Here is a 23953-nt window from a genome sequence, read left to right on the forward strand (position 1 = left end):
TCACAGAAAAAAACCAGGGTCCGAGCCCCCATGAGCAAGCCAATGGTGACAGCGGCAAGGAAAATCTCCCTAAGAGCAAGAGGAAGAAACCTTTAGAGGAATCAAGAAATTATCTGACGTAGAGAGAATTCTATGTAAACTACTGGCCAAAAGTAGAAAAAGCAGTGATTTTTTTATTTTTTGCCATCTATTAACATCAAAATAAAATTTTCCAAAGTATTCAGTTGGGTCACAATGCTGTAATCACACTCTGTTATTAACATTTATAGACAAATAGATGGCCAAACACATCATTTGAATTCTGTTTTAATGTCACAAGCTACAAAATACTATTGTCGAAGAATCAGTTATACACTTTTGTTTGTCATTTAGTCAAACTCTTTTGTTCTGTTATTAACATACTGCTGTCCATCATTTATTGAAGTTAGTGTTGCTTCCTTGTATCTACACTCATAGTCCTTTTTATCAGGTCAACTGAACATATAGGTGCACTTTGTAGCTCTACAGTTACAGACTGTAGTGGATTTGTTTTTCTGCATACTTTGTTAACCCCCTTTCACCCTGTTCTTCAACGGTCAGGACCCCCACAAGACCACCACAGAGCAGGTACTATTTGGGCGGCGGTTCACTCTCAGCACTGACATAGTAGTGGATGTTTGTGCTGCACAGAGTGGATCATTGGTCCTGGAGTTTTTAAACACCTCAGTGTCACTGCTGGACTGAGAATAGTCCACCAACCAAAAGTTTCCAGCCAACAGCATTCTGTGACCACTGATGAAGGACTAGAGCAGGAGTGTCTTATCCACAAAGAGCCAATGTGGCTGCAGGTTTTCACTCAAAACAAGCTGGAGTACACGTGTTTCCACTTGTTTAATCAGCTGGTCTCAGTCTTCAAACTGCTGATCAGGTGATCTTCTGCTTTGCTGGAATGAAAACCTGCAGCCACACTGGCCCTTTGTGGATAAGATTGGACACCCCTGGACTAGAGGATGACCAACACAAACTGTGCAGCAACAGATGACCTACTGTCTGTCTTTACATCTAGGACCAGCAAAATAGATGTGTTTAATACAGTGGACAGTGAATTATCCACCACCCAAATAATACCTGCTCTATGGTGGTCCTGACCAATGATGAATGGGGCAAAAGTGGTTAACAAATTATGCAGGACTACAATCTGTAATTGTAGAACTACAAAGTGCATTTATGTGAAAAGTGCAGCTGATTAAACAGACAATAAGCGTAGATACAAGGTAGAAGTGCTTTACTATACATGTTGTATTTTAGAGCAACACTAACTGTTATTGCTAATGGTACAGTAATATGTTATATGTGTATATGATTCGAAGTCATTTGGGTCAAAAAAGCACTCCATTCTGACAAATATATCCATTGGAAAAACCTAAAGGCACTTTAACTTCTATGTGAATTACGAGGAATTCCAACCTTAAGTTATGTAGCATGTAAAAAGCATAAAATGCTGTAACCTGTAGGACAGGATTGATTCTGGTCTCCAGGGTATAATCAGCTCCCTTCATTGCAAATTCTGCAAATTTTAGCACATAACTTCTGTTTACTTGCTGAGTTTGATATACAGGAAAAAAACAAACATAAAATGTACCATAACATTTGCATAGGCCACACTTTATGTTTTCTTAAAATGTTAAATTCAGTAAATAAACAGTAATTGTGCATTAAAATGTGCAGAAGTGAGTTCTCTGTAGAGGATGTTTTACTTACTTTTACGTAGAAAACAACAAAAACATGTAATTTGATCAGTGGCGTCTAAACTGTTGCAGAAGACATTTGGTTACATCATGACACTGATTACTTTTTTTTAAATTAAATATTACATATAATTATAGTTTTTAATAATTTGTAATTATAACTTAATTATTTTTACTGGTACAGAACCACAGTATCTAACCAGGCTATCATTACACCCTTACTCAAAAGTGTGATATACACTAAGTGAATTTTTATAAATGGGATCTCAAGTACCAAGTGCTTATGTGAGGACTGCACCAGCACTGTGATCAACTGAACTCTGAACCCATACAGTTTTATGATGTGGACTATTTATGAGAATCACCACCAACACTGTCACTCATTCAAATGCATTGGGACATTTTTAAATCATCAATACAGGGCATGTTTTATTACAACCCAAATTAAAAGCATCTCAGTGACATGGAGAGTCATGACATGTTTCCCTGTTTGGCACATTATATTCTTTAAAATGTTATAAAGCAGCATCAAAACATTACATAGTCACTGTTTGTCATTTGTATGTCCGAAATCCAGGTGAGCACCGGGTGTAATGATGCAGGAGTATGGAGGAGGCTGTGCCGGATAGGAGACAGTCCATTAGGCAGCTGCACTACAACACGGCTATCTAAATCTCCATCAGCAGACTGCTCATAAAACAGCATGAGCTGTTAAGAACTCAGAGGTACAAAGGGTCAAACATGTCTACTGTAGCACTGAAATAAGTAGATAGATACAGACGCAGGGAATAAAATGAAATACAACACAACATCCTTCTCCAGAACTTGGTGCATACTGAATGTGACTGTTTATTAAGGGCAGTGCAATGTCCAAGGAGAAGATATGTTCTAATTAGAGCTATAACAAAGAAACGTCCAGCCATGCCTCTAAAGGGAGCTGCCTTGGACTAGTCTGGAACATCAGGTTGTTCGTTATTAATCACACAGTGTGTCCTGAGACAAAGACTGTATGGTTGTATGATGTTGTACCTCAGTGGTTAGCCACATACATCACAGCTGTGCTAAAACAAGACTGGTGTAACTAATCACCAGTGTCAGACTCGAAGTACCCTAATAAATGAATGAGGCTGAAGCCATCCTCTTATTCACCAGCTTATCATTCAAACTTTCTGTTCCACCTTAAATGGTGCAGCAAATACATTTGGTGCCTAAGTAAAAAGTAACTTTTTTCTTTTTTTTAATTTTTTTTTTTTTATTAAAGTAGTTGATATATTTCGAGCTATAATGCCATAATGTCACGACTGCTTACGTCACATGCTAAGTGTATTCTAGTTAGCAATTATGACATCAAATATTACTGCAAATCAGTCACAATTAACTGTAAGGGTTACATGACACGGTTACATTATTGGACATAATCTGTGATTGCAGCTCATGACAACATGACATCTGGCATGGCATGGTTATGGCCTTGTTATGTCCAGGTCTTTGTAGCAGAGTTCAAGTGTCATTCAAGTAATACTGGGCTGCTGTCAGAAGAGGTTTGGAAATATTAGACACATTGAGCTCCTCAAACAATTTTCTCAGGTGCTTAAAACGTTTGCACAGTACTGCATATATAATGATTAATAGCCTTTTGGGTCAAAAAAGCACAGCCTTGGGATAAATATTTACAACTAAAGCAAAAGGCATTCCGACCTCTTTGTGAAGGCGAGTTCTTCCCTCCAGGCATGTTATGATGCATGTAGACAGCATTTATTGCCGTATCCTATAGTAAACCCTGAAACCTATAGGATATAACCTCTAGCACAAGAGCAATTCTGGACTTGAGGAAATGATCAACAACTATATTCATCTCCAACTATTCAAGGTGGAACCAAAAAATTGAAATAAGAAGCTGGCGAACAAGGAGACAATTTCAGCTTTGTAATAAATGTGCCATGAAAAGAACTTTAATGATGGAATTTTAACAGAGAGATTTGGAGCACAACCACACTGGCAGAAGTGGGGAGTAACTCAAGTAAAATTGTGACTGATTGGTACTTGTATGTGTACTTTTTACTCAGGTACATTTTATTCCAATTTAGTGATTGTTCTTTTTTTTTTTAATTTCAATCTGATGACAGCACCTGTACCGCTTTGCCTTTGGTCACACTTCATTTTTGATCAAGAGTGTGTCAAATAGTGAGGTAACAGCTCTTATCAAACCAAGTCCTATGCTGACAGATGCTAGATTAACTGCAGTTCTTTAAGGTACTCAGTATTTGTCATTTTTTGACCTGATATTTTACCTGTACATTTACTCAACCTGTTTTCTTGTAAAGATGCCTTTATTTTTACTTTTCTATTTATTTAAGTCATTATTTCTCCAAAGTGACATTAACTCGAGTATGTGTTTAGGTTACTCTGCCCACCTCTGTATACTGGACATATGCTATGCAGCAGCGCAACGTTTTTTGCACGGTGACCCAAATCAGTGGAAAGTTAAACAGCTTTGAACAAATGATATCACGAAGAGAGCAAAGCAGCATCATGTTGGTCAAATAATCAGACGGCTGCAAAAAGCACTGCTCCACACATGACTGAGCTTTCACAGCAATGAAAACACAACGAAAGAATGTCTTTCCTGAAATGATACGGGCCAGCACCAGTGTTTGAAGCAGTAGGACCAAACAGATATCACTAGAAAGAGCCATGATATCTAGATATTGCTTGTTGTCTACAACAATGTTTGCACCCAAATCACGCAAGATAAAAGTGAATAAAAAACAGTTTGATCTTGAAAACGGAGCCCTCAACAGTCTGTTATTGTAGAAATGGGGAACAGCATCAAAAGAAGATTTGGGTAGCTGCTACATTAGAGAGGAGCTGTACTCCGCTATTGTACTGACCGATTATCCAAACTGAAGAACATATTGCCACAGTAATAAGAAAACCTTGTATTTCTGAAACGGTCGCTTTAAAGGAGAAGGAAAGATTTTATGGATGACAAATTGACCAATAAAGATGGTAATTCTGTAGTTTCTATGGGTCCCTTTGTCATGAAATGTTCAGACAATTCACAGCTGGCATTACCAAATTGCAAAATTAGAAAAGACTTACAAGGTTTGTATATGAAAGTGACAGCCACTGCCAGTTAACTAGACATAAAATGCCTTTGAGGGAATCAGGAGAGGGATGAAAGAAAATTACATAAAAAAGCTAATTCTGAATAATACATATATACACTTAGATGATTCAACATCTTTGCCAGTGGACTGTCTTTGAGGACAGAACAAATTTTGAACATTCACAATGTGTATGCTTGTCCCACAATATGACTCAGCAGAACTGCTGACCATGTGGTCTGATGTTTGATGAGAAAATGCATTAAGCTCTCTGCTCAAAGGACTCATTGCATTAAATGGCCACTAAATGTGTAAAATGGTACTTAATGAACCGCTCATTCAATGTGATGTGTGGTATGTTACTAAGGGGACATTTTAGCAGCTGAAGTGTCTCGGCACTGCTGGGGTCACACTGAATTGGTCCAGTCACTTTGCTCCTACCTTACAGTCTGGTTTTGTTAATAACAGGGATGCACCAATATTTCAGCCACAGAGGCTGAAAATGCCACTTTTAACCACTTTTGGCCGGAAAACCCCCCCCAAAATATTAAATAGTTCTACAAAGAAGTATCCAAATCGAACACATAACAAATCACTTGCATGTTAGTGAGAATGAGGAATAGTGATTAAAACTGCTGTTTGTTTTCTTTGCTTTCCTATGCCGGTCAGTGCATACACATTCAAACAGTTTGAGCAGCAGCAGATCAACAGTAAAAATGTCAGCCTTGTGGATCTGTCACAGTTACTACGAGGGACATTAAACAAGTGATCTGACATCATTGTTTGTGCCAAGTATCAATAGGGGATACAGCACTCAAAATCCTCTTCACTATAGGTTTGATACCACTTAAAAATGAGACATCCTGTTCGATTTGCAAAATACAGCACCCTTCTACCATGCCAACACCATTCATAAACACAGATTTGGAAATGATGAAAAAAAAAAACAAACGACAGAGCCAAACTGTAAAATAAATCTACAAAAATAATGGAATTATACTGCCTTGTATGACCAACTCTTTGTTGCTACTGAGGACACTGGATTTACTAGGCACACTATACATAATGCAACAGGCTAATTTTATGAAGTTTGTTAATCGCTTTTTGTTCGTTGTTAGTTTTGTCCTACTGAGAGGTTCAGTTTTTACCAATAAAAAAGTGTTTTTTCTTCCTTACCTTGTAGTATTTCTATGTTCATTCTGTACATTCAAAGGCATTACTATGCTAATGCCAATTAAAAAAAAAAACAAAAAAAACAAACAATAATACCTGTTGTCGGTCGAGCGTGTCCTGAATTTCAGTTTCAGCCAAGAATTTTCATTTCAGTGAATCACTAGTTAATAACGGACCAATCATTCTTCAGTTTTAACAAACAGGTTTTAGACTGGCCAGGAGACCCATTGGTTACACAGTCATTGGCAGTTTCAATGCATAAAGGCTACAAAATTGCATCGGTCATTGCTAAATGGAGCTGGTTCACCTGGCTGCACTCAAAAATAATTAGGTCCACTTTAATTATGAATTAAGTGTGAACTCCAGACTGTAAAGCAGGACCAGTCTGACCCCAGGACATCCCACAACCTCCCATTAAAAGTGCCTTGCTAAGGCTTAGTTCAATATTTACATTACATTTTCAATAAAGAAAAACAATTTTAAAAGGTGATTTGTGATGTAGCAAAAGAACACTTTTAAATACTACTTTGAAATGACTGAGAAGCTGAAGCAAAGCAAGAGATAGACACTCTGCTCACTCATTAAAAATGTGGTTTTTTTTGTGTGTTATAGTATCCAAGCTATTTACAGCGTTTTACAATGAGCATGACGTGAGAGTCCTATAACCTGTTAGGCTGAAGTGAGGGCAGTCATGTTGTTGGGGGTCTGAGTTGAACCCCAGGCCGTCTGCAGTGGAGACGGCTGCTGTGTTTGTTCTTCTGCTCGCTGCTTTAGACGCTCCACACAGCAAATGCAGCCTTTCAATAAACTGCCTGCATCTCACTCTCACTGAGAAGCCAGGACTTGATGGCCTTACGAGGACTCCACCTCGCTTCTCTTACCTGCAGGCAGAGAGAGAATGGAACACTGAAAGTCATTATGGTCATGGAGCAATATGCTGGCCTGTAAAATACAAACCTTTGCCAACAAAAAACTAGAGGTCAGTGTGCCTCAAGGGTGGACCGAAAACAGGGTATGTTACAACACTACATGATGAACGGCGTCAAAACAGAGACAGAGAGAGTATTTCACAGCCCTTGCATGGTAAAAATAAACATAGTGGTGGTAGGGGAATGCCTCAATGTTAGTATGACCAGTAAAGAACATACAATGCAACTGCTTCTAATATGTGATCTAGTTCTACAGATAACATTAAGCAGTTCATTAGATGGATACCAAAAAGTGCATCATACATTCTTAATTGGTTCAAATATTAAGTTCGAAACCCATCTCAGGCTTTTAACAGACTCTGACTTTACACTGAAATTCTTTTGCTTTGATTGACCCTATACCTTAATTTTGTTTATTTTCTTAAAACAAATGAATAAATACTTAACCTTATCATTAACAAATTAATCATAATACTTCTGAAACCTTACCAAATGTTTTGGTAGTGACAATTTTAGCTAATTTTAAACTTAAAATCGCTGCAAATGTTGAATGTTTCCTTGCTCAATACAACAATATCTAATGGTAAAATTAATTAAAGAAAAAGACAGAATGAGGCAACTGGCCAACCTACAAGATCTATGCTAACCTTTCACAACACTTAACTCGTCGGAATGTGCAACCTGAGGAGCAATACAGCTCACTGGAGAAAGACTTGATTCTTTTGACTAGGTTATGTAAAACTACTTTATCCAATAATGCAGAGACACCTTGCCTTATGACATTTGTAGCACAATGATGAGAAAAATGTCCTTCAGTCCTTCAATAAATTACGCAATCATGTATTTGCTTGAAATTTGGACTGTAAACACAAAATAAACTGGTGCTATAAAGATGAAAAACTGAATACAGGGTGATGGTCTTACTGGTAAAGAGCAGTGACAGGTTGTGCAGGGAGCCTCCTGAAGAGAAGAATGCCCACACAGCCATCAATACGGTGACAGCATACACAGGAGGCAGACTGCCTTCATACAGCGGGTTTAACAGAGACTGTAATGTAGAGAGAAAGATACAGAGAGGGAGAGATAAAGAGATAATGTCACATCTACATTTGCAGTAGAATTTTCATTACAGTACCCAGGTCTTGGTTCATATTTCAAATTACAGTTCCACTTTATTTGGATAGTTCAATATTTATTATGTATAGGTGCTCAAATTATTAATATATCTGCTGAAACTAAACTGACTGACTGAACTGCAGGGTTAGATGTTGACATTGACATCTGCATCTGCAAAGCATCTATTTTGGACCAGCCAAATAAAACGTTACACTGATTGCTGATAACATTATTTTAGTGGTACATAATCTTTGACACATGAACAGGGGGAAAAAAAAGCTTTAATGAAACAAAATCAAGTGACACTCATCCCCACATGCAGCCTAGTTGTTTTTGGAAGTGCTACCTTCTGTTCCTGCTTTGGGCAACTGGAGCACATTGTTGTTCTACTCTGAATGGGGACGTATAACCAGGCATTTCTTCATGTAGCTCTGGCAGGTCAGAGATCCTCCTCTCGTAACTACATGCTGCCTTCCTTATCAACAGATCCTGTCCACTCCTCTCTCATCAGCAGCATTTATTTACATTCCTCATAGAACATTTTCTTTTGCTACTGCTGCTTCCCAAGTAACAAAGTGCACATTTGGGATGGGGGCAAGGGGAAAAGGAGGTCAGGTCAACCTGACTGTTTAGGGAGTGGAACAGTATGCACGGGATCGTGTAAACTTTTGAACCTTTTGGGGCCATCATAATTTCTTCATGTAAAAAAAACAAACAAACAAAAAAACAAACATTAAAAATTAACTTTCTGCAGTGATTAACATTAAGTCACTTGCATGATGACCCTGCATATTTTAGACTGATTCTCCTACTGGTGTCTCTTATATTAGAGCCCATTTATAATCATTATTATTTAAAAGAATCTTTTTAAAAGGCATCTTAGAAAAATGACAATATAATTGATAGTGACGGCCCTCAAATCATTATTACTTGATGGTATCTATAGTATGGATATATAATAGGAACGTTAGAAAAGTCTATACAAAAGTCCTTTGGGTGTAAATTAGTAACTGTCCTGAATAAAAACTGCTGATTTAAAAAAGGTGGCTGTCTAAACCTGTTCTGCAGAGACCTGTCGCATTTTCATTCTATTCAAATTTACAGCTTTTTTGAACACTGATGTTTCAGTCAGAAACATCTTCAGACATCTTCTGTCTTGGTCTGAACCAACATGTCCTTCACTGTCAGCAACTGCTTTCCACTTCACTCATAAATAAACTAGAGAGGAAACCACTGGTTTATTATGTATTGTAGCTCTATTTAGAAGAGAAGAAGAAGACAAACTGACAGATGCTTTAAACTAGTCACTAGTCAAATTATGTAGGCAACCACACAGCGCAGAATGCGGGAAGCCCAGTGTCCTAAGCTGGCAGTGTGATAGTTGAGCAGGGCCTCCCTCCAGTGGTCACAGAAGAGTTTCCTGCACTGCTTTGAAGCCACTTTGTGTCAGCGAAACAAACTATAAAACGGCTAGTTATTAGACCTCAAATGCAACTCCTTCAGATGTTATCAGGAGAAGGAGTAAGAAACAGCATAAACAGCTTATGCTACAGGTGAAATAAGCTGTAAAGCAATGGTTGCTTTTATCTTTGTGACATACTTTTGTCCATTTTTTTAGAAAACAGTGTGTCATACAGTATCAGAAAGTAAGCATGGACTGAAATTTTTATGGTCAATGCAGTTTACTGCCAAACGGACCAATGAATGTTTTTTTTGGCACTTGTGACAAAATCATTGCATTTAGTGGCTTATCGCTTTTATAAAACAGCTGACATGATAAAATACAAAATTTTCAACAATAATAAATAAATTATATTTAAGAATGACTAACAGGAAATTTAGTTATTTTTAGTTATTTTTGCCAAGCTACCATGAACTGCTGAAGGAGGACAAGAACATTCAATCACCCAACAGTATATATTGCAGTCATCTCATGAACTTTTTAAATTTATCACATAATAAAGAACATATCAAAATAGATCACTGTTTGATGACAAAATCTTTGCTTTATAACTTTTTTCCCCTTACTCAAATTACCACTGTGATAAAAACCAACATTCATTATGTTATATGCGATTTCCAGTCTTACATCAGCACCAACCTAACAGTGCTGTACGTCCCAGCGTGGGAAAATCTCAAACAGCTCCCATCTCACTACATAGCGCGCTACTGGACGAACAGTGCAGTATTTGGGCACAGAAGCCAGAATTTCTAACTTGCATATATAACTACACATATAACTAAATACATACATAACTACATATGTGAATTAATTACATACATAAATAAAAGACATCTGTAGCATGTATATCTATTTATACTTTTTTATTCTGCAATTTCAGTTATTTTCCATAATAAACCCTTTTGTTTAACTGAAGTGTACCTCATTGTGTGTGCTAAATGGACACATTATACACATTAATACATTTCCAGTACTTCTTCTTCTAAATCACAATAAAAACATTATATTAATGAGCCAAACTTTTAAATACTTAAACAAAAACAAAAACAAGTTGCCTATTTAAATAACAGGAATCAAATAAAGTGCTACATCAAAAGTGATAGCAAACAGAGCTATTTTGCACAATAAGTCATGTATAGATATGCTACATTTTGGTATAGGTGTAGCAGCAGCATTCAAATAGAGTGTAAATGCATTAATCTGCCTCAAGTTATTTACATCATAAAATTGCAATAAAGATCAATCAAAAAAATATATATTAAATTGGCAGATTCCTAATAGCTTGTTTTGGAGCACCTGCCAGAGAAGTTAACATTTTCTTCATCTACTGAGCCGTCTATAAGAGAATATTCATCAAACCAGCACAGGGATTAAGCTTGAGTGTCATGTGACAGTTTAAGTTGCTTACCAGACCAGAGACCAGCAGGTGGAGACACACAACCACAACAATGACCCACCAGCGGCTCTTCTCACAGCCCTCAAAGAACACCACGCCCCAGAAGGTGTGTAGCAGAGTTGTAGCCAGAGTCATCAGTGCTGCAGAGCAAAAAGAACAGTGCTGTTTACTACCAATAACTCAGCAGATACAGAGAGAGAGAGAGAGAGAGAGAGAGAGAGAGAGAGAGAGAGAGAGAGAGAGAGAAAGAGAAAGAGAGAGAGAAAGAGGGAGAGAAAGAGGAAAAAATAAAGAGATGGACAAGAAGTATTAATATAAATAAAAAAAGAGAAGAAAGATAGAGCGAGAGCAAGAGAGAGTGAGCGAGAGAGACAGAAGAAAGAGGAAGAGAGAACCAGTGCATGAGATAGGATTTCTAATGGACTGGGAAAAATTCATCACTGATACTTTTTGATCATTATTAATTATATATATATATATATATATAATATCAGCCTTTTCAGAGGTTTTCGTAATTTTGATTAATTTAAATACAATCTACTTCTTAAAGTAAACAAAAGAGAGTTATAATAAAAGAGTGCACATGAAGGCTAACCTGATGCAATGAAGTAATACTGAGAGTCCCCAAAGATGCCCACGGTGCCGGGGCCCAGCGAGTCGGACAGGATGTTGATCATGGAGAAAGCTCCACTTATTATACCGAAGCCAAGACCAGCCACTGCAGTGATAAAACACATACACAGCAACTTACAACTGACCTCAAATACAGTACATATCTTAGAAGTAAAAAGGTAAATACTCCTGTGGTGGCACTGAACAAATAGAAAGTCACATAATGAGTGCTGTATTTTTCCCCATTACTAGTCTTATATTTCCAAATTTGGTCTATTAAATGGCATTACATAATGCTGTTGACTTCAACAGTGAAATTCACAAGGCACTTCATTTCAGAAAAACTACAGTTCGCTGTCTCTAATTAATTTAAAAAGCACAATTTTTTGACCTGCACACTGAATTGAGTTAGGCCTGTTTCAGACATACTAAATGTGCATAAGTGATGCAGCATAACTACTGCTATAGCTCGCACGCATTGGCCATTCATACACATAGCATGTGCGCTACAGAGCAGAACAGAGAGCTTATACTGGAAACTGTCATTGCTTGTAAGCAAAACCTGGAGACATCCTTTTGCCAAACAGATAAATATTCAAATCAGTTGCTTCAGTTTGCTGAACAAAAAAAAATAATCTTTAAATAATAAAAAAAGATAATCTTTAAAAGAGCAAAATGACATTTATTTACTCTTGGCAATTTTTTGACGTGTGATTGGGCAAGGCTGTAGATTTACTGGAAAATGTTTACCTAGTATTGCGCTTGATAAGGGCTATAAACAGTATAATTTGTGTTTGACCTTTTTAATCATTTTTTCTCGTTTCTCTTTGATTGGTATTAATAGTTTATTTCACTGTATTTTTGTTTGTAGCACAAAGAAAAATTAGGCTCAACGCCTAGCTGCAGCGCCGTTTCTGGAACGCGTCTGGGACGCACCGCCACTCTGCCCTTGTAGCCTGTGTGAACGTCATAACCTGTTAACATGGACAGTGAAACGAAAAGCAAGACATTCCGCGTCGCTCAAGCCAAGCGGAGGAAACGTGTGAAACAGGCCTTAGAAAAACCCCAACATGTTGCAGCATGCAGGCCCATTTATACCACAGCAGCCATCACTTGGCTACAGATATAAAAATCACATTATCTGGTCATCTGATTGTTTAAATGCATCTAATATTAGTTTTATTGGACTGATTAACTACTGTCTTCAACTGAGAGAAGAAAATTATTCCCAATTAATCCCATCTTGAGCAATATGTGATAAGTAATTGCAGCAAGTCTGAAAAAGTTGTCAAAACAGCACATCTTACCATAAGCCATTTGCCGGACAGAAATGGGAGATGCTTCTTCATCGCTAATGGCTGCCAAGCCTTCATTAGCCTTTCTAATGACACAAGAGAGATACAAACAGTGAATCTCAATACAAACTCTCTTTATTCACTCTTCACTTCATTCCACACTCTCTCAGGGGAAGGCCCTGCAAGGCCACAGCTCTATTTGGTGGGAAGATTCATTTCTGCTGGGAGTGCTGTTGACATTAATGTGCTTTCCACCTCAGTTTTATAGTTTTCTATGAGCTAAGCTCACATACAGACTCCATCCAACTCACCTCCGCAAACAACCCATAATTCTTTTCCAAATTCTGGAGTGGTAAGCTACAAGTCTGCTCTGTTCCATTCTGCTAAAGGCTTCGGAAGCATTCCTACAAATGATATGTATACTTAAAAAAAAAAATGCTTTGTTGTATCAAAGCCTCAACATATTTTTAAACTGAATGTATGTTAATGTACGAAATTTTATTTTAAGTACTTTTGGACCTTTTTTATTGGTCTGTTTGTTATGAAATGTACAGTGTAGGGAGGGTTAGTGTTTTAAAATGGCTGAATGAATGAATAAATGAATAAAAAAAACATGAATCAGACAGTGACAGTGTTTCTTAGAGAACAAGGTGTTCTAATGGACATACTCCACAGCATGAACTTGGGAACAGAACAGAAAGCAAATGTGGATTTTAAATAGTGCTACATTAATTCTCTGAAACTGACAAATTGTGGATAACATACTGTATGTCATCTAACACATCTAAAATGCCTGACAACTATGTACAATTAAGCTAACCGTCTTAGCCAGTGTCATCTGTGATAGTGGCCAATATACCCAGAGCGCCAGCCCAAGTATTTCCATGTGAACAACCTTTGACACGGTGGTAACTCCCTGATCACTATCCTGCTCATCACCTCATGCTCAGTTGTTCATTAACGAAAACTCCCAGCAGTCACTTCACTTTATCCACTAGAAAGCATGCATCATGATAATACAAGACTAGAACACATCTTAGAATGTTCATTCTATATCAATTTCCCACAACACTGAACATCTTAAAGCCATGATACACTTACCCAGTGTTCCAACATTACCCAGTGTTCTCCGATGAACCAAAACGTTTGGATGGTGTGCCATACCTGTGTTTTCTTGCTGGGAGTCTCTAAAACAGACGTCTCCCAGCAAGCAAATACAGGTATGAGACACCATCTAAACCTAATGTTTGCTTGCTGGGAGTCTCTAGAACAGTAGTCTGCAGTCTTATCTGCAAAGGAGCAGCATGGGTGCAGGTTTTCATCCCAACCAAACAGGAACACACCTGATTCCACTTGGTCTTCAAACAACTGATCGAAGGTGCTTCTGCTTGACAAGAATGAAAACTTGCAGCCACATCAGCCCTTTGACGATACATTAGACCCCTCAGCTCTGTGATGTTCCTCCTGTTTACTAGAACGCTTTCCCTCAAATCACACTGTCCTAGAATGTTCTACTACATTCATCCCAATCTAGAAACGCCCCCCCAATTCATTCTCTTCTAGAATGTTCTACCACATTCATATACTTCTAAAATGTTCTCTCCCATTCACACTGATTTATTTGGTTTGCCAGTTTTTCATTCTAAAACCTTTTATACAGCCAACAACCAACATTAGCATGCTAGCGTTTGTTGGGGAATGTTGGACCAGTACGTGGCCTGTCAAGTTCTGCGTGCTCAAAGACATCTGATCCACCTCAGGGTCACCCTGATCATTAGGCGATAAGGCGAATCAAGTAAGTCAGCCCTAGGGAACACTAAACTGTTTCCTCTAAGACTGAAGAAGTCTAGATTGGTGCTTATTCAGTAATGTATGAGTAGACATGTATTGCTGAAAGAAGCTTTTACCTGAGCAGTCTGTAGTAGGCAAATCTGAACACTTCCTGAATGAGGACTGAGAACATGACCCCAAATATGAGCAGGCCCTTCTGCACCTTACTATCCTCTGTATTGCTAGCCTTCATGGCAATGAACCATACCAGAGAGGACAGCAAGAGGGACAGGAGCCAGAAAAAAGCACTGAAACACAGACAAAGACAATACATCATTATTTGTTATCTCTAAAAACAAAGTAAAACATTCAGTAGATCTATTTGGGTTTTCATATCAACAAAATGCAAAATGAAAGTTTCTGTTGTAACATTAACAAGACAGAAAACCTGAAGCAGTGTGGTGCACAGGTTTGATTTGTGAGATTAGGCACAAACATGTTATAATTTCAGCAAATATTGCAATTTAGTTTTATTTAATGACACTAAATATTCCTACAAAAGGTGTCAGGGAAGACCTTCTCTGGACTAGTAATCAATTATCAATCGAGACACGGGTGTGCATTTAAAAATAGAAGAGTAAATGAGTAAAGAGATCTTCCTAAGGTGTACAGGCTTTCAGACTGGCGGCTGCCTTTAGTCGAGAGCAAGGAAAAAATTAGAGCTTTATGGTAAGTTTCTTCAGTATCAGTAATTTTATCTGAGTCTCCACCTATTAATCTGAAAGGGAAGTGCCAACATTCATTAAATCTTTTCCTTCCTCTTGGACTAAATCAGTGCTCCCTGTACTGCACGTCTTAGTGTTTTTCTTGTTTGGCACTTGACTGAACTTATCACTACCAAGCTCTTCATGATGTTAAAATTTAGGGATGCATCACTATATTAGAACCATATTGGGATGAGCGGTTAACTGCTTGACAAATAAATAAAACAAACAAACAAAATCGGACAGATGTTTAGATTTGAGTAATATTTCAAGCCAATATTTGAAGGCGTATGTCATTTGTTAACCGCACTCCAGAACAGCAGAACATTTAGGCGATGATGGGTGACTGTGCTAAAATGTCTGTATTTTATTAAATTGTATTGCATTTGTAACCTTATAGAAACAAATTTAATATTTTTCCATAATGCAAACCCAGGTCAGACTTAGTCCCAGTTCCTACATTTTATGAAATTGTTAACATCTGAATATCAGCAGATATGTGCATGGAAAATATCATGTATCAGAATCCCATGATTCAAGAGCCCATAATTTCCATATCAGTGCACCCCTAGTTAAAATGGGTGTGTTAGAATATGGAAACATTTATAAAGTGCAAAACACAGGGACTTCAGGACCAGGACTGGGAAAAACTGTACTAAATCAAATTGGGTTACGTTGTGTCTTTACTGTTTTAAGATTCTCCAATAGATCCTGCCTTTAAAAGTGCACCACTGAGATCTGTCGGCGTCTTGTTCCAAAACGGAAAATGTCTGTCATAACTTTGACAATAACAACAACCAACAGACAACCTGGAGTAGCGTGGTGCACAGATTCAAGGGTGCCAAGTAAGACAGGGAAGCACTTGGCTTTGCCCAAAACCACCCAGTACAAATATAAATGTACCTCCAGGGTACACTTTATATGCTAGTGTGTGGTTTTGGAGGCAGTTCTTACTTTTCGTGAGTAATTATGCATTGAGAAACGTGTGATCATGAGTAACTGAATAACTGATGCTGAGTGTGGTCACAACAACCATGGACTCAGCAGCAGCCACCTCTACAAGCAGTAATAGCGAACAGCTGTGGTTAAGAATGCAGCCACCTGAGGATCTTCGAGGCTGAAGTTGGCTGTTCGAATTTTCCCGTTCCACCTTAAACGGTGCTGCAGTTAGATTCTGGCACATCAGCTGCTGCACCATTTAAGGTGGAACGGGAAAACTCGAACAAGAAGCTGAATTCAGCTTCGTTGAGGATCTAGTAGTTAACTAGGTTATCTGCACATTCAGATACTCACCCTGCTATGAGGATGATGACTCTCAGTGGGTCTCTGGCGATGGTGAAGATGAAGAGGGCGAACGCAGGGCCAAACGCTATGAAAGCGCAGCCGAAGAACACGGCAGCGGTCATGCTGAGAAAACTTCAGCACAAACCTTCAGCTCGGTTAGCGAGGGAGCAGCTACACCCAGCTGGGCGAGACTGGGGGGATTTAACCGCGAAAAACACACACTAGTTTCGAGCTGTTGGACACCATACAAAGACAAGCTAGCGCCCTACACTTGAGGGTTGTTAAACATGCCCCAAAACGCAAATAAAAACCTCACAACATGCTAGAAATGTGCTGGTTTTGCGCCGGCTAACTTACTGTTAGCGCTAAAGCTCAGCAACACCTTCGCTAACAACCTTAACAACCGCGCGAGCTCCAGCGACCGTTGCTGTTTTTCAGTTGATTTAATATCGAAACAGCTAAAACCCCGTTTCACTCCGCGGTTTCGTGTCTAACATTGTCCAACCTCGGGCTTCTGTTCCACCTTTTTTCCTCGGTAGCAAAGCATGGGGCTTTTGTTTGTTTCAAACCATACGCTTGTGTTTCCGGGTGTACGGCGCCAGCTGCACTAGTCTCGTCCCATTGTCTCACATACTCCCTGCTCCCTACATAGGGCACAACAGAAATCACGAATAATAGGGTCCACGTTCCAAATCCACACTTCATTCAGTTTGTAGCAAACGATGAAGAATTTGAAAGAATTCCTATACAGAGCTTACAGCTATAGCCAGGATACTACAGAGGTGTTACACGTAACTATATGATAGTACTACTATAAGGCTATAGCTGAAATTAGGTGTTTATTATATTATTAGAACATCTATAGATTTTTGTGAGGGAAAATCATTTATGGCACAAAAACATGCTCTAAATGATTGTAAGTGTATCCCACACGCCAATCAACAATGAAAATAATACAAGACAGCACCTGAACTGCCAACCACTACCATCCAAAAAATAGCACAATTTTCCTTTAATCCATCCTTTATCATCTGATCAGGTCACTCACTTTTGTTTTGTAGACAGTTACACATGGAAGTACATATGACATAAGACATAGAGGTCAGTTTGAGACAGTTTTATACACCCAAAGGATTCAGTTTCCTCCCCCTTCCCCCGGCCTACACACTTTTAAGCAATTCAAAGAAAAACTTTTAAGACATTATTGCAATTTATATTTAACAAAAATACCAAATAGTAATAAATGTTTTAGGCAAATACATTTTTCATTAAGCTAAATTTCTAAATGCATACATTTTACCTTACTTTCCATATAGAAATATACTTTTTCATGACTCCAACGCAAGTAATGCAAGAACAATTACTCTTTAAACACTTTGCAGAGATCCCTAGGATTTCTTTCTATTCTGACTTCAATGGCTTATGCCCTCTCATTACAGATATACAGCTTATTGGTCTATATATTCTTGATTGTACTTTCTCTTGTTCCTGTTCCTAAATGTGAGTAACATTAGCTGCATTAATCACATGGTAATATGTTATTGGCAAATAATGTACACCAATATAAATATTTCATTCTTTTTTTTCCTTAAGGTATTTTATTTAAGAACATTCTATTTATATTGTGATATTACGTATATTCTTTGAGTTTTGGAGCCTTTTTATGTTTTTCTTTGCTCACCTTTGCCATCGGTTCGTTGCTATTCAGTAAGGTTTATGATTTCATCTTTTAAAAAATGATCTGAAATTGCCACATAGCTGGTTCTGACTGGTCTAAAGCGATTAAATTCTGTAGAGCTGTAGTTTGGACAAATATCTAACAGTACCCATTTGAATTTTTTTTGATGACAAGTAAACATAATATTTTTATTCACAACCAGATTTGGACTTTATGTTGCTTTGTCTTGTGAGATTTTAAATACTTTTAATATAATTTAAAATTAAAATTAATATATTAATGTTAATACAAAAAATTAAGCGATAAAAACTCACTTATTAGCCATATAGTTTGATAGATTTGAGAAACTACTTCCGATTTGTGTTCAGGTAAGCTCAGAGAACATATGGACCAAAATTTCAGATATAGGTACTAATGGGTTAATTATATCATGTCTTATAAATTCAACAAAACTGTGGATATCTGTGTTCATTGTTTGTGGTACACTGATATTTAGTCATAAGTCATCACTGGCTTATATAGTGTAATTAATAGTACTAAAGAAGCAAAAAAGCATGCAAACAGCTTTAAACATTGTTGCACTAGTAAACCAACCCACGAGAATGTGAAACTGGATCTGCTGACTGATATTCAATCCAGGGCCATCACGCTGCACTGTAGTCCTTTTACCTGTATAGCGCTGTTCATGTCCTCAGGTCCTTAATTCAAAAGCTGCCATCTGTTGGTCATATTAACTCTTAACAAACAAAGGTATTAATGTTAAAATGTTAAATTACAGTTTTTTTTTATTGTAAGGCTACTATGTAGTTAGACTTACTAGAATTGTCATATGAGCACTTAAAGAAAAGGATGTACAGTACATTATGAGCTCATTACCACACAGGATAAATAAGAAGACATGCAAAATGGCACATTAATGACCCAAAATGAAAAAGAAATGATCCAAAGAGCCACTTGTCTTCAACATTTTAATCATCTTTAAGAGAGCTTACACAACTGCATAGAAAGGTGATGCATTAAAAACAGGCTATAATCAATAATTAAGGATTTGTTAATGAGACAGTAATTTTTCAAATTGTGTGGTCTTATTCTGAGACTTTCCTTTTATAACGGTGAAAGCCATATTTCAATCGATAGTTCATTTTTAAAAAGCAAATCTGTTTTCATGTTTATTGTAAAAAGTTTTACTGAATGACAAGTTAATCTCAGATTTAATACATTATGGTAAAAAACTGAAGGGAAAAAAATGCAGTGAAATAAGAACCGTTTCTGATACGTCATTCAAACATCTGGAACTGTCAAATACAAATACATTCACATTCAGAGGTCAACTTCATTTGAGGTGGAAAATAAACTGACAGTGAATTAACATCGCTTTGGCCATTGCTGTCTTTTTTGGAGAAGAAGAATTCAACAGACCAATTTCACATTTGTAAACAAGCACTTGCGCCCACCTAGCTGCATCATCTCTGCCGACCTTTGGTCAGTAATCATCCGGCAGAAGATATGATCAAGTGCTGATTACTTTGAGGAAGTTTATTTATTATTTAAGTAGTTTAAGTGCCTAAAACAGGCCAAAAAGCCTTTGATTTTTAGTGGTAATCAACAAACATTATTGACAACAATTCTGTGCTTCATTTACACACATGAAATCAGTCCATGTTAATCTTACATTAATTTACTTCCAAAAAAAAAAGGCAAAAAGTCCCTCTACTGGTTTGTTTTCAGAAAACATTAAAATGGTTAAAAGCATTTGGGTTGAAACAGTGGAGCAGTTAAAGCATTACTTCAAAATGAAAGAGCATACAGCTCCGTGAATGCGACACCTGTTAGTAAATAGATGAATTATTAACTGGTCATATATTTATTAGGCTGGTGAAATGAACCTACTCCAAGTCTGAACCATTTCAGTTCAATGATACTAAGGAATACATTACTGATTCTATTACTACCAATAAAAACTTTTAAAATGGGCTTGAGTTCTGGGGAAAAAAAATCATACAGGATTTCTATCTATGTGTATAAAATGGCAGAGTGTAATTTCAGGACATCTTCATTTATCAGACTGAAGCTACTAAGACCTTACCCCTGTGAGGGATGTGTGCACATAGGCCGAGAGGAGGTGCTTTGGGCCCCGTTGGAAAGCTCTATACCGTGTAAGACTCTTGATTGCGAGGCATTCGCACTTTATAAATTGTTCAGCTCCATTAGAGTTTGGTCCAACACTTGGTGCATGCCTAGGTTCTCCTCTTTAGCCTGGGCTAGTTTCTCTGGTGATGGAAGGGAACAAAAAAGAACAAATGTTGAAAACAAAACTCTTAATCTACAGCCTAAGGCAGAAAAAGTATGGGACTTCCCAAATTCAAGATCATAACAGAGTCATAACATAGCTATCCATTCATTATACTCCCAAACAAAAAAAGTAGTAATACATTAAAGATATACAGTGCTGTGTAAATGTCAGAGACCCTGCATTTACTTAATTTCTAGTCAAAGTGGCTTTTAAGTACAAGTCATTTGTTTTTCTGTGTCGAAAAAAAAGAAAAAAAATCAGAAAACATGCTTTTAGCTTTTGAAAGATATTTGCAGGGCTATTTTTCCACACCTCCAAAGTTCAGTCTTAGAAGTTGGCTGCAGTTTCTGCTTCTCACCATCCAAATAATCCCAATTACAAATTTAGACTCACAAGTCCATAAAACCTTACTCCACATCTCAGGTGTCCACTTTCAGTGTTCTATTGCAAACTTTTTTTTGTCGGTTCCCTTTTTTCAGTAATGGCCTTTTGACAGCTACACATACTTTCAGGCTCACAGTGTTGAGCTGTCTTCTCACAGTGGACAGACAGATAGATGGAAAGGATGTTTCAGATCTGAAGCAAGAGTATAGCTCGATTTTCTCCTCTCTCTCTCTCAAAGATAAAAGCTTTAAGTAGGGCTGGGCGATATATTGAATTATTTTGAATTACAATTTGGCCTCCATCGATTATAAAAAACAAGATAATCGAGATAAAACGGTTATTGTGCTGCTTTTGCAATGATGCTCTCATTTTGTCTAGTATTATAAATCTAGTGCACCCTTTCATTTACAGCTATGTGCTTTTTTTAGTTTACTGTTCAGTTTCACTGTTAAAAAAAAGATCAAATGCACAATATTTTCAAAGTCAGTGAGTAACTGTGTTAAATAATCATGATCTTAGTATTGACCAAAATCACAATTATGATTTTTGTCATAGTTGAGTACTGTTTGTGATGCTGCAGGTTTTATGGGTCTACCAGATCTTGTACAGTTGCAAAAGACCTTGTAGACCCCCACTCTATTATCTCAACAACTTCTAATCACTTTTTAGAAGTTCCTGTTTTTTTTCTCCATACTTATTTTTCTTCAACTTTCTCCTTCCTTATGCAGTCCTCTTTCTAACCTCCTCAGAAACATCTCCTGAAAAATGAATAACTTGTACTCAGTTGCATGGTTTGACTGGAAATTAAATAAATGGTGACACAGTACTGTATTAGAATACATTCCATTAAGAATATACTAACAACATATAATAATAACAATAATTGTATTTTCAGAACGGCTACACAAACTATACTAAGAAAAAAAAATCATCACAGACAACTTACTTATAAACCTTTTAAACCAGACTACAGTACAGACATTTGCTATTGTTTGCTTTCACACATGTCTGTGAACAGAAAGGGGATTCCTGTCTCCAGGTGCATCCCTGAAGCTCTCAGCAGTGAGAGTAGCGTTGTGTGAGTAAAATGTCAGCTCAGGTTTGGGTTACACTAAACACAAAGGCTCAGTGCACCGACCACATAGAGCTGTTAAGCCAAAAAACTGAAGGGTCACTTGTGGGTAACAGGAGAACACAATGCCATGAAAACTGGTCTGCATGTTTAACTACAGTTAGATTAGTGTAGCTTAATAATATTTCAGAAGGTTTTTTACACAATGCACATAGTGAAGCTTAACATTTAACAACTTTTAAGCTCAACATGTCTTTAGACATAAATATTCATCCGGTTTACAGCATTACTGATAAAGATCTTAAGAGGAAAGATGTAAACATACAGGCAAACTTTGCATAAGTAATCTATAAGTAAGCTAACATCACAGTTTTATCATTACAGCAGTAAATAGTACTCAAGCTTAAATATTCTCAGAAAAAAGCAAGAGCATTCGCTTAAAAACTGGTGTTTTCCCCATCTGTTTTGTAATCACTGGTAACAGGCTTGTATAGAAAACGGCTGCTTTTATTCTATAAGCTACCAACAAAGTCAATAAACATTAAAGGCTTTTTTAAATTATATTTATTGACCCCAGCAACATCACCTTGTGGCACATAATTATGTTTTGAGCATAAATGTATTGTATTATACATAGACATACTTCGGCCATGGCCAAATGTAAGGACCTACTTCAGAATTGGTATTAAAGTTTGTGTTGTGACATTAACTATAAATTACATTAAAAAAAAGTTCTCCTACATTTCTAGGGCAGGAGCCGTCCCTAATGCACACTGATATCTGTGCCAAGTAAAGTACTGCCCTTCAAACCATTTCACATTACAAGCCAAATGACACAGTTTATATTCCACTACGTATATTCTGCATATGTATATATGTAGTTTAGCAAAGCTGAAGACAGCGCCTGCTGCTAAAAACAGTATAGAACAGAACAGCAGCCACTTCTGCTCATCACAGTGATTTTAGACAACATACAGTACACAAATAGGGAAAAAAAGCAAAACTGTTCTCATCTGGAGAAGCTCAGCTGTTGAGCTCATTTAAAACTACTCTCAGCTCATTACTGAGAATGTGGTTTTTCTCCTCCGTCTTTTGGAAGCGATCTGCGGCCACAGCATCATCAAGAGCCGAGAACAGAGGAAGAGCCAAGAGGATGGAGGGAAAGAACAAAGAACAGAAAGAAAGAAAGAGAGGGAGGGAGAGGTTAGTGCAGTCAAAAGGCAAAAAGGTGCTGGAGAGCAGGGAAGCAGTAAGGGCATCAACAGCTACTGGAGAGTCAGAGGAAGGAAAGTACAACTGCTTTACCTGTTTCTATATAATTAAATACACACATAGGCGTTCTTTATACACAGCGATTATAACCTGTGTATATGATTATCATTAAAATTAGTAGCCCTCATGGTGCACCAGTAGAGAAATCTTGTGGAAAATACATATTTCTAGATACACAGGACTACTGCATTTGGACTGTTATCACTTACCTTATGATCACCTTTACAATCTACATGAAAGTGAACTGCACTTAAGTAGCATAATTTTCTCCTCTCTTGATGGCCCCTAAAGCTGGGCGTACACTACGCGACTTTTAAAATCCTAACAGATTTCTAAGACGGAGTATATCACACTTAACGTCAGTCTTAAAGTCAGACTTTCACAGAATTGATTGTGTTTTTGTCGCGAGGGCATGCACACAAGATGATAACGCAAAGAGAGTGTATATCACACGTAATGAGTTTTAGCTATGAATAAGAACTCAAACTCCTAGAGGGAGTAGCTCCCCTGTGACACAAACAAAGCTAAACTGGACTGGACCTGTCAGTGCTTTGAAGTTCTATGAAATGAGCAACAGTTACGTGTAGCAAAAACACAAACCTAGGATGAATATGCGATT

The 23953-nt window shown here is 37.5% G+C and overlaps 2 protein-coding genes across 5 annotated transcripts in view; both read right to left on the reverse strand.

Annotated features, from left to right (window-relative positions):
- Positions 1-5714: 5714 nt before the first annotated feature.
- zgc:114200 (uncharacterized protein LOC559336 homolog) lies at positions 5715-17715 on the reverse strand. The gene is made up of 7 exons (XM_036595740.1): positions 16645-17715; positions 14725-14895; positions 12830-12903; positions 11506-11628; positions 10923-11050; positions 7861-7984; positions 5715-6888 (listed from the first exon to the last, which is right to left on the reverse strand). The coding sequence occupies exons 1-7, from the start codon at positions 16755-16757 to the stop codon at positions 6860-6862; spliced, it is 762 nt and encodes a 253-aa protein (XP_036451633.1). The 5' UTR covers positions 16758-17715; the 3' UTR covers positions 5715-6859.
- A 1552-nt stretch (positions 17716-19267) lies between these two features.
- tpm2 (tropomyosin 2 (beta)) overlaps positions 19268-23953 on the reverse strand; it is a 29772-nt gene continuing 25086 nt past the window's right edge. For 2 of the 4 annotated variants that reach the window (XM_036595753.1, XM_036595751.1), the window contains exon 8: positions 19268-20583. In XM_036595753.1, coding sequence (XP_036451646.1) covers positions 20501-20583 — 83 coding nt within the window. In that variant the 3' untranslated portion in view covers positions 19268-20500. The remainder of the gene's footprint in view (positions 20584-23953) is intronic. The other 2 variants (XM_036595748.1, XM_036595746.1) reach the window with 1 other exon arrangement.

The sequence above is a fragment of the Colossoma macropomum genome, unplaced genomic scaffold, assembly GCF_904425465.1.
Source record: "Colossoma macropomum unplaced genomic scaffold, Colossoma_macropomum, whole genome shotgun sequence".
NCBI classification, from domain to species: domain Eukaryota; kingdom Metazoa; phylum Chordata; class Actinopteri; order Characiformes; family Serrasalmidae; genus Colossoma; species Colossoma macropomum.

Bases quoted from the DNA above. Each gene is read 5' to 3' on its own strand.
- zgc:114200 (XM_036595740.1), bottom strand. From the start codon at position 16,757: ATGACCGCTGCCGTGTTCTTCGGCTGCGCTTTCATAGCGTTTGGCCCT. The intron at 12,904-14,724 runs GTAAAAGCTTCT...TTGTGTCATTAG, and splicing joins GCCTACTACAGACTGCTCAG to AAAGGCTAATGAAGGCTTGG. The intron at 11,629-12,829 runs GTAAGATGTGCT...TTATCACTGCAG, and splicing joins TGTCCGGCAAATGGCTTATG to TGGCTGGTCTTGGCTTCGGT.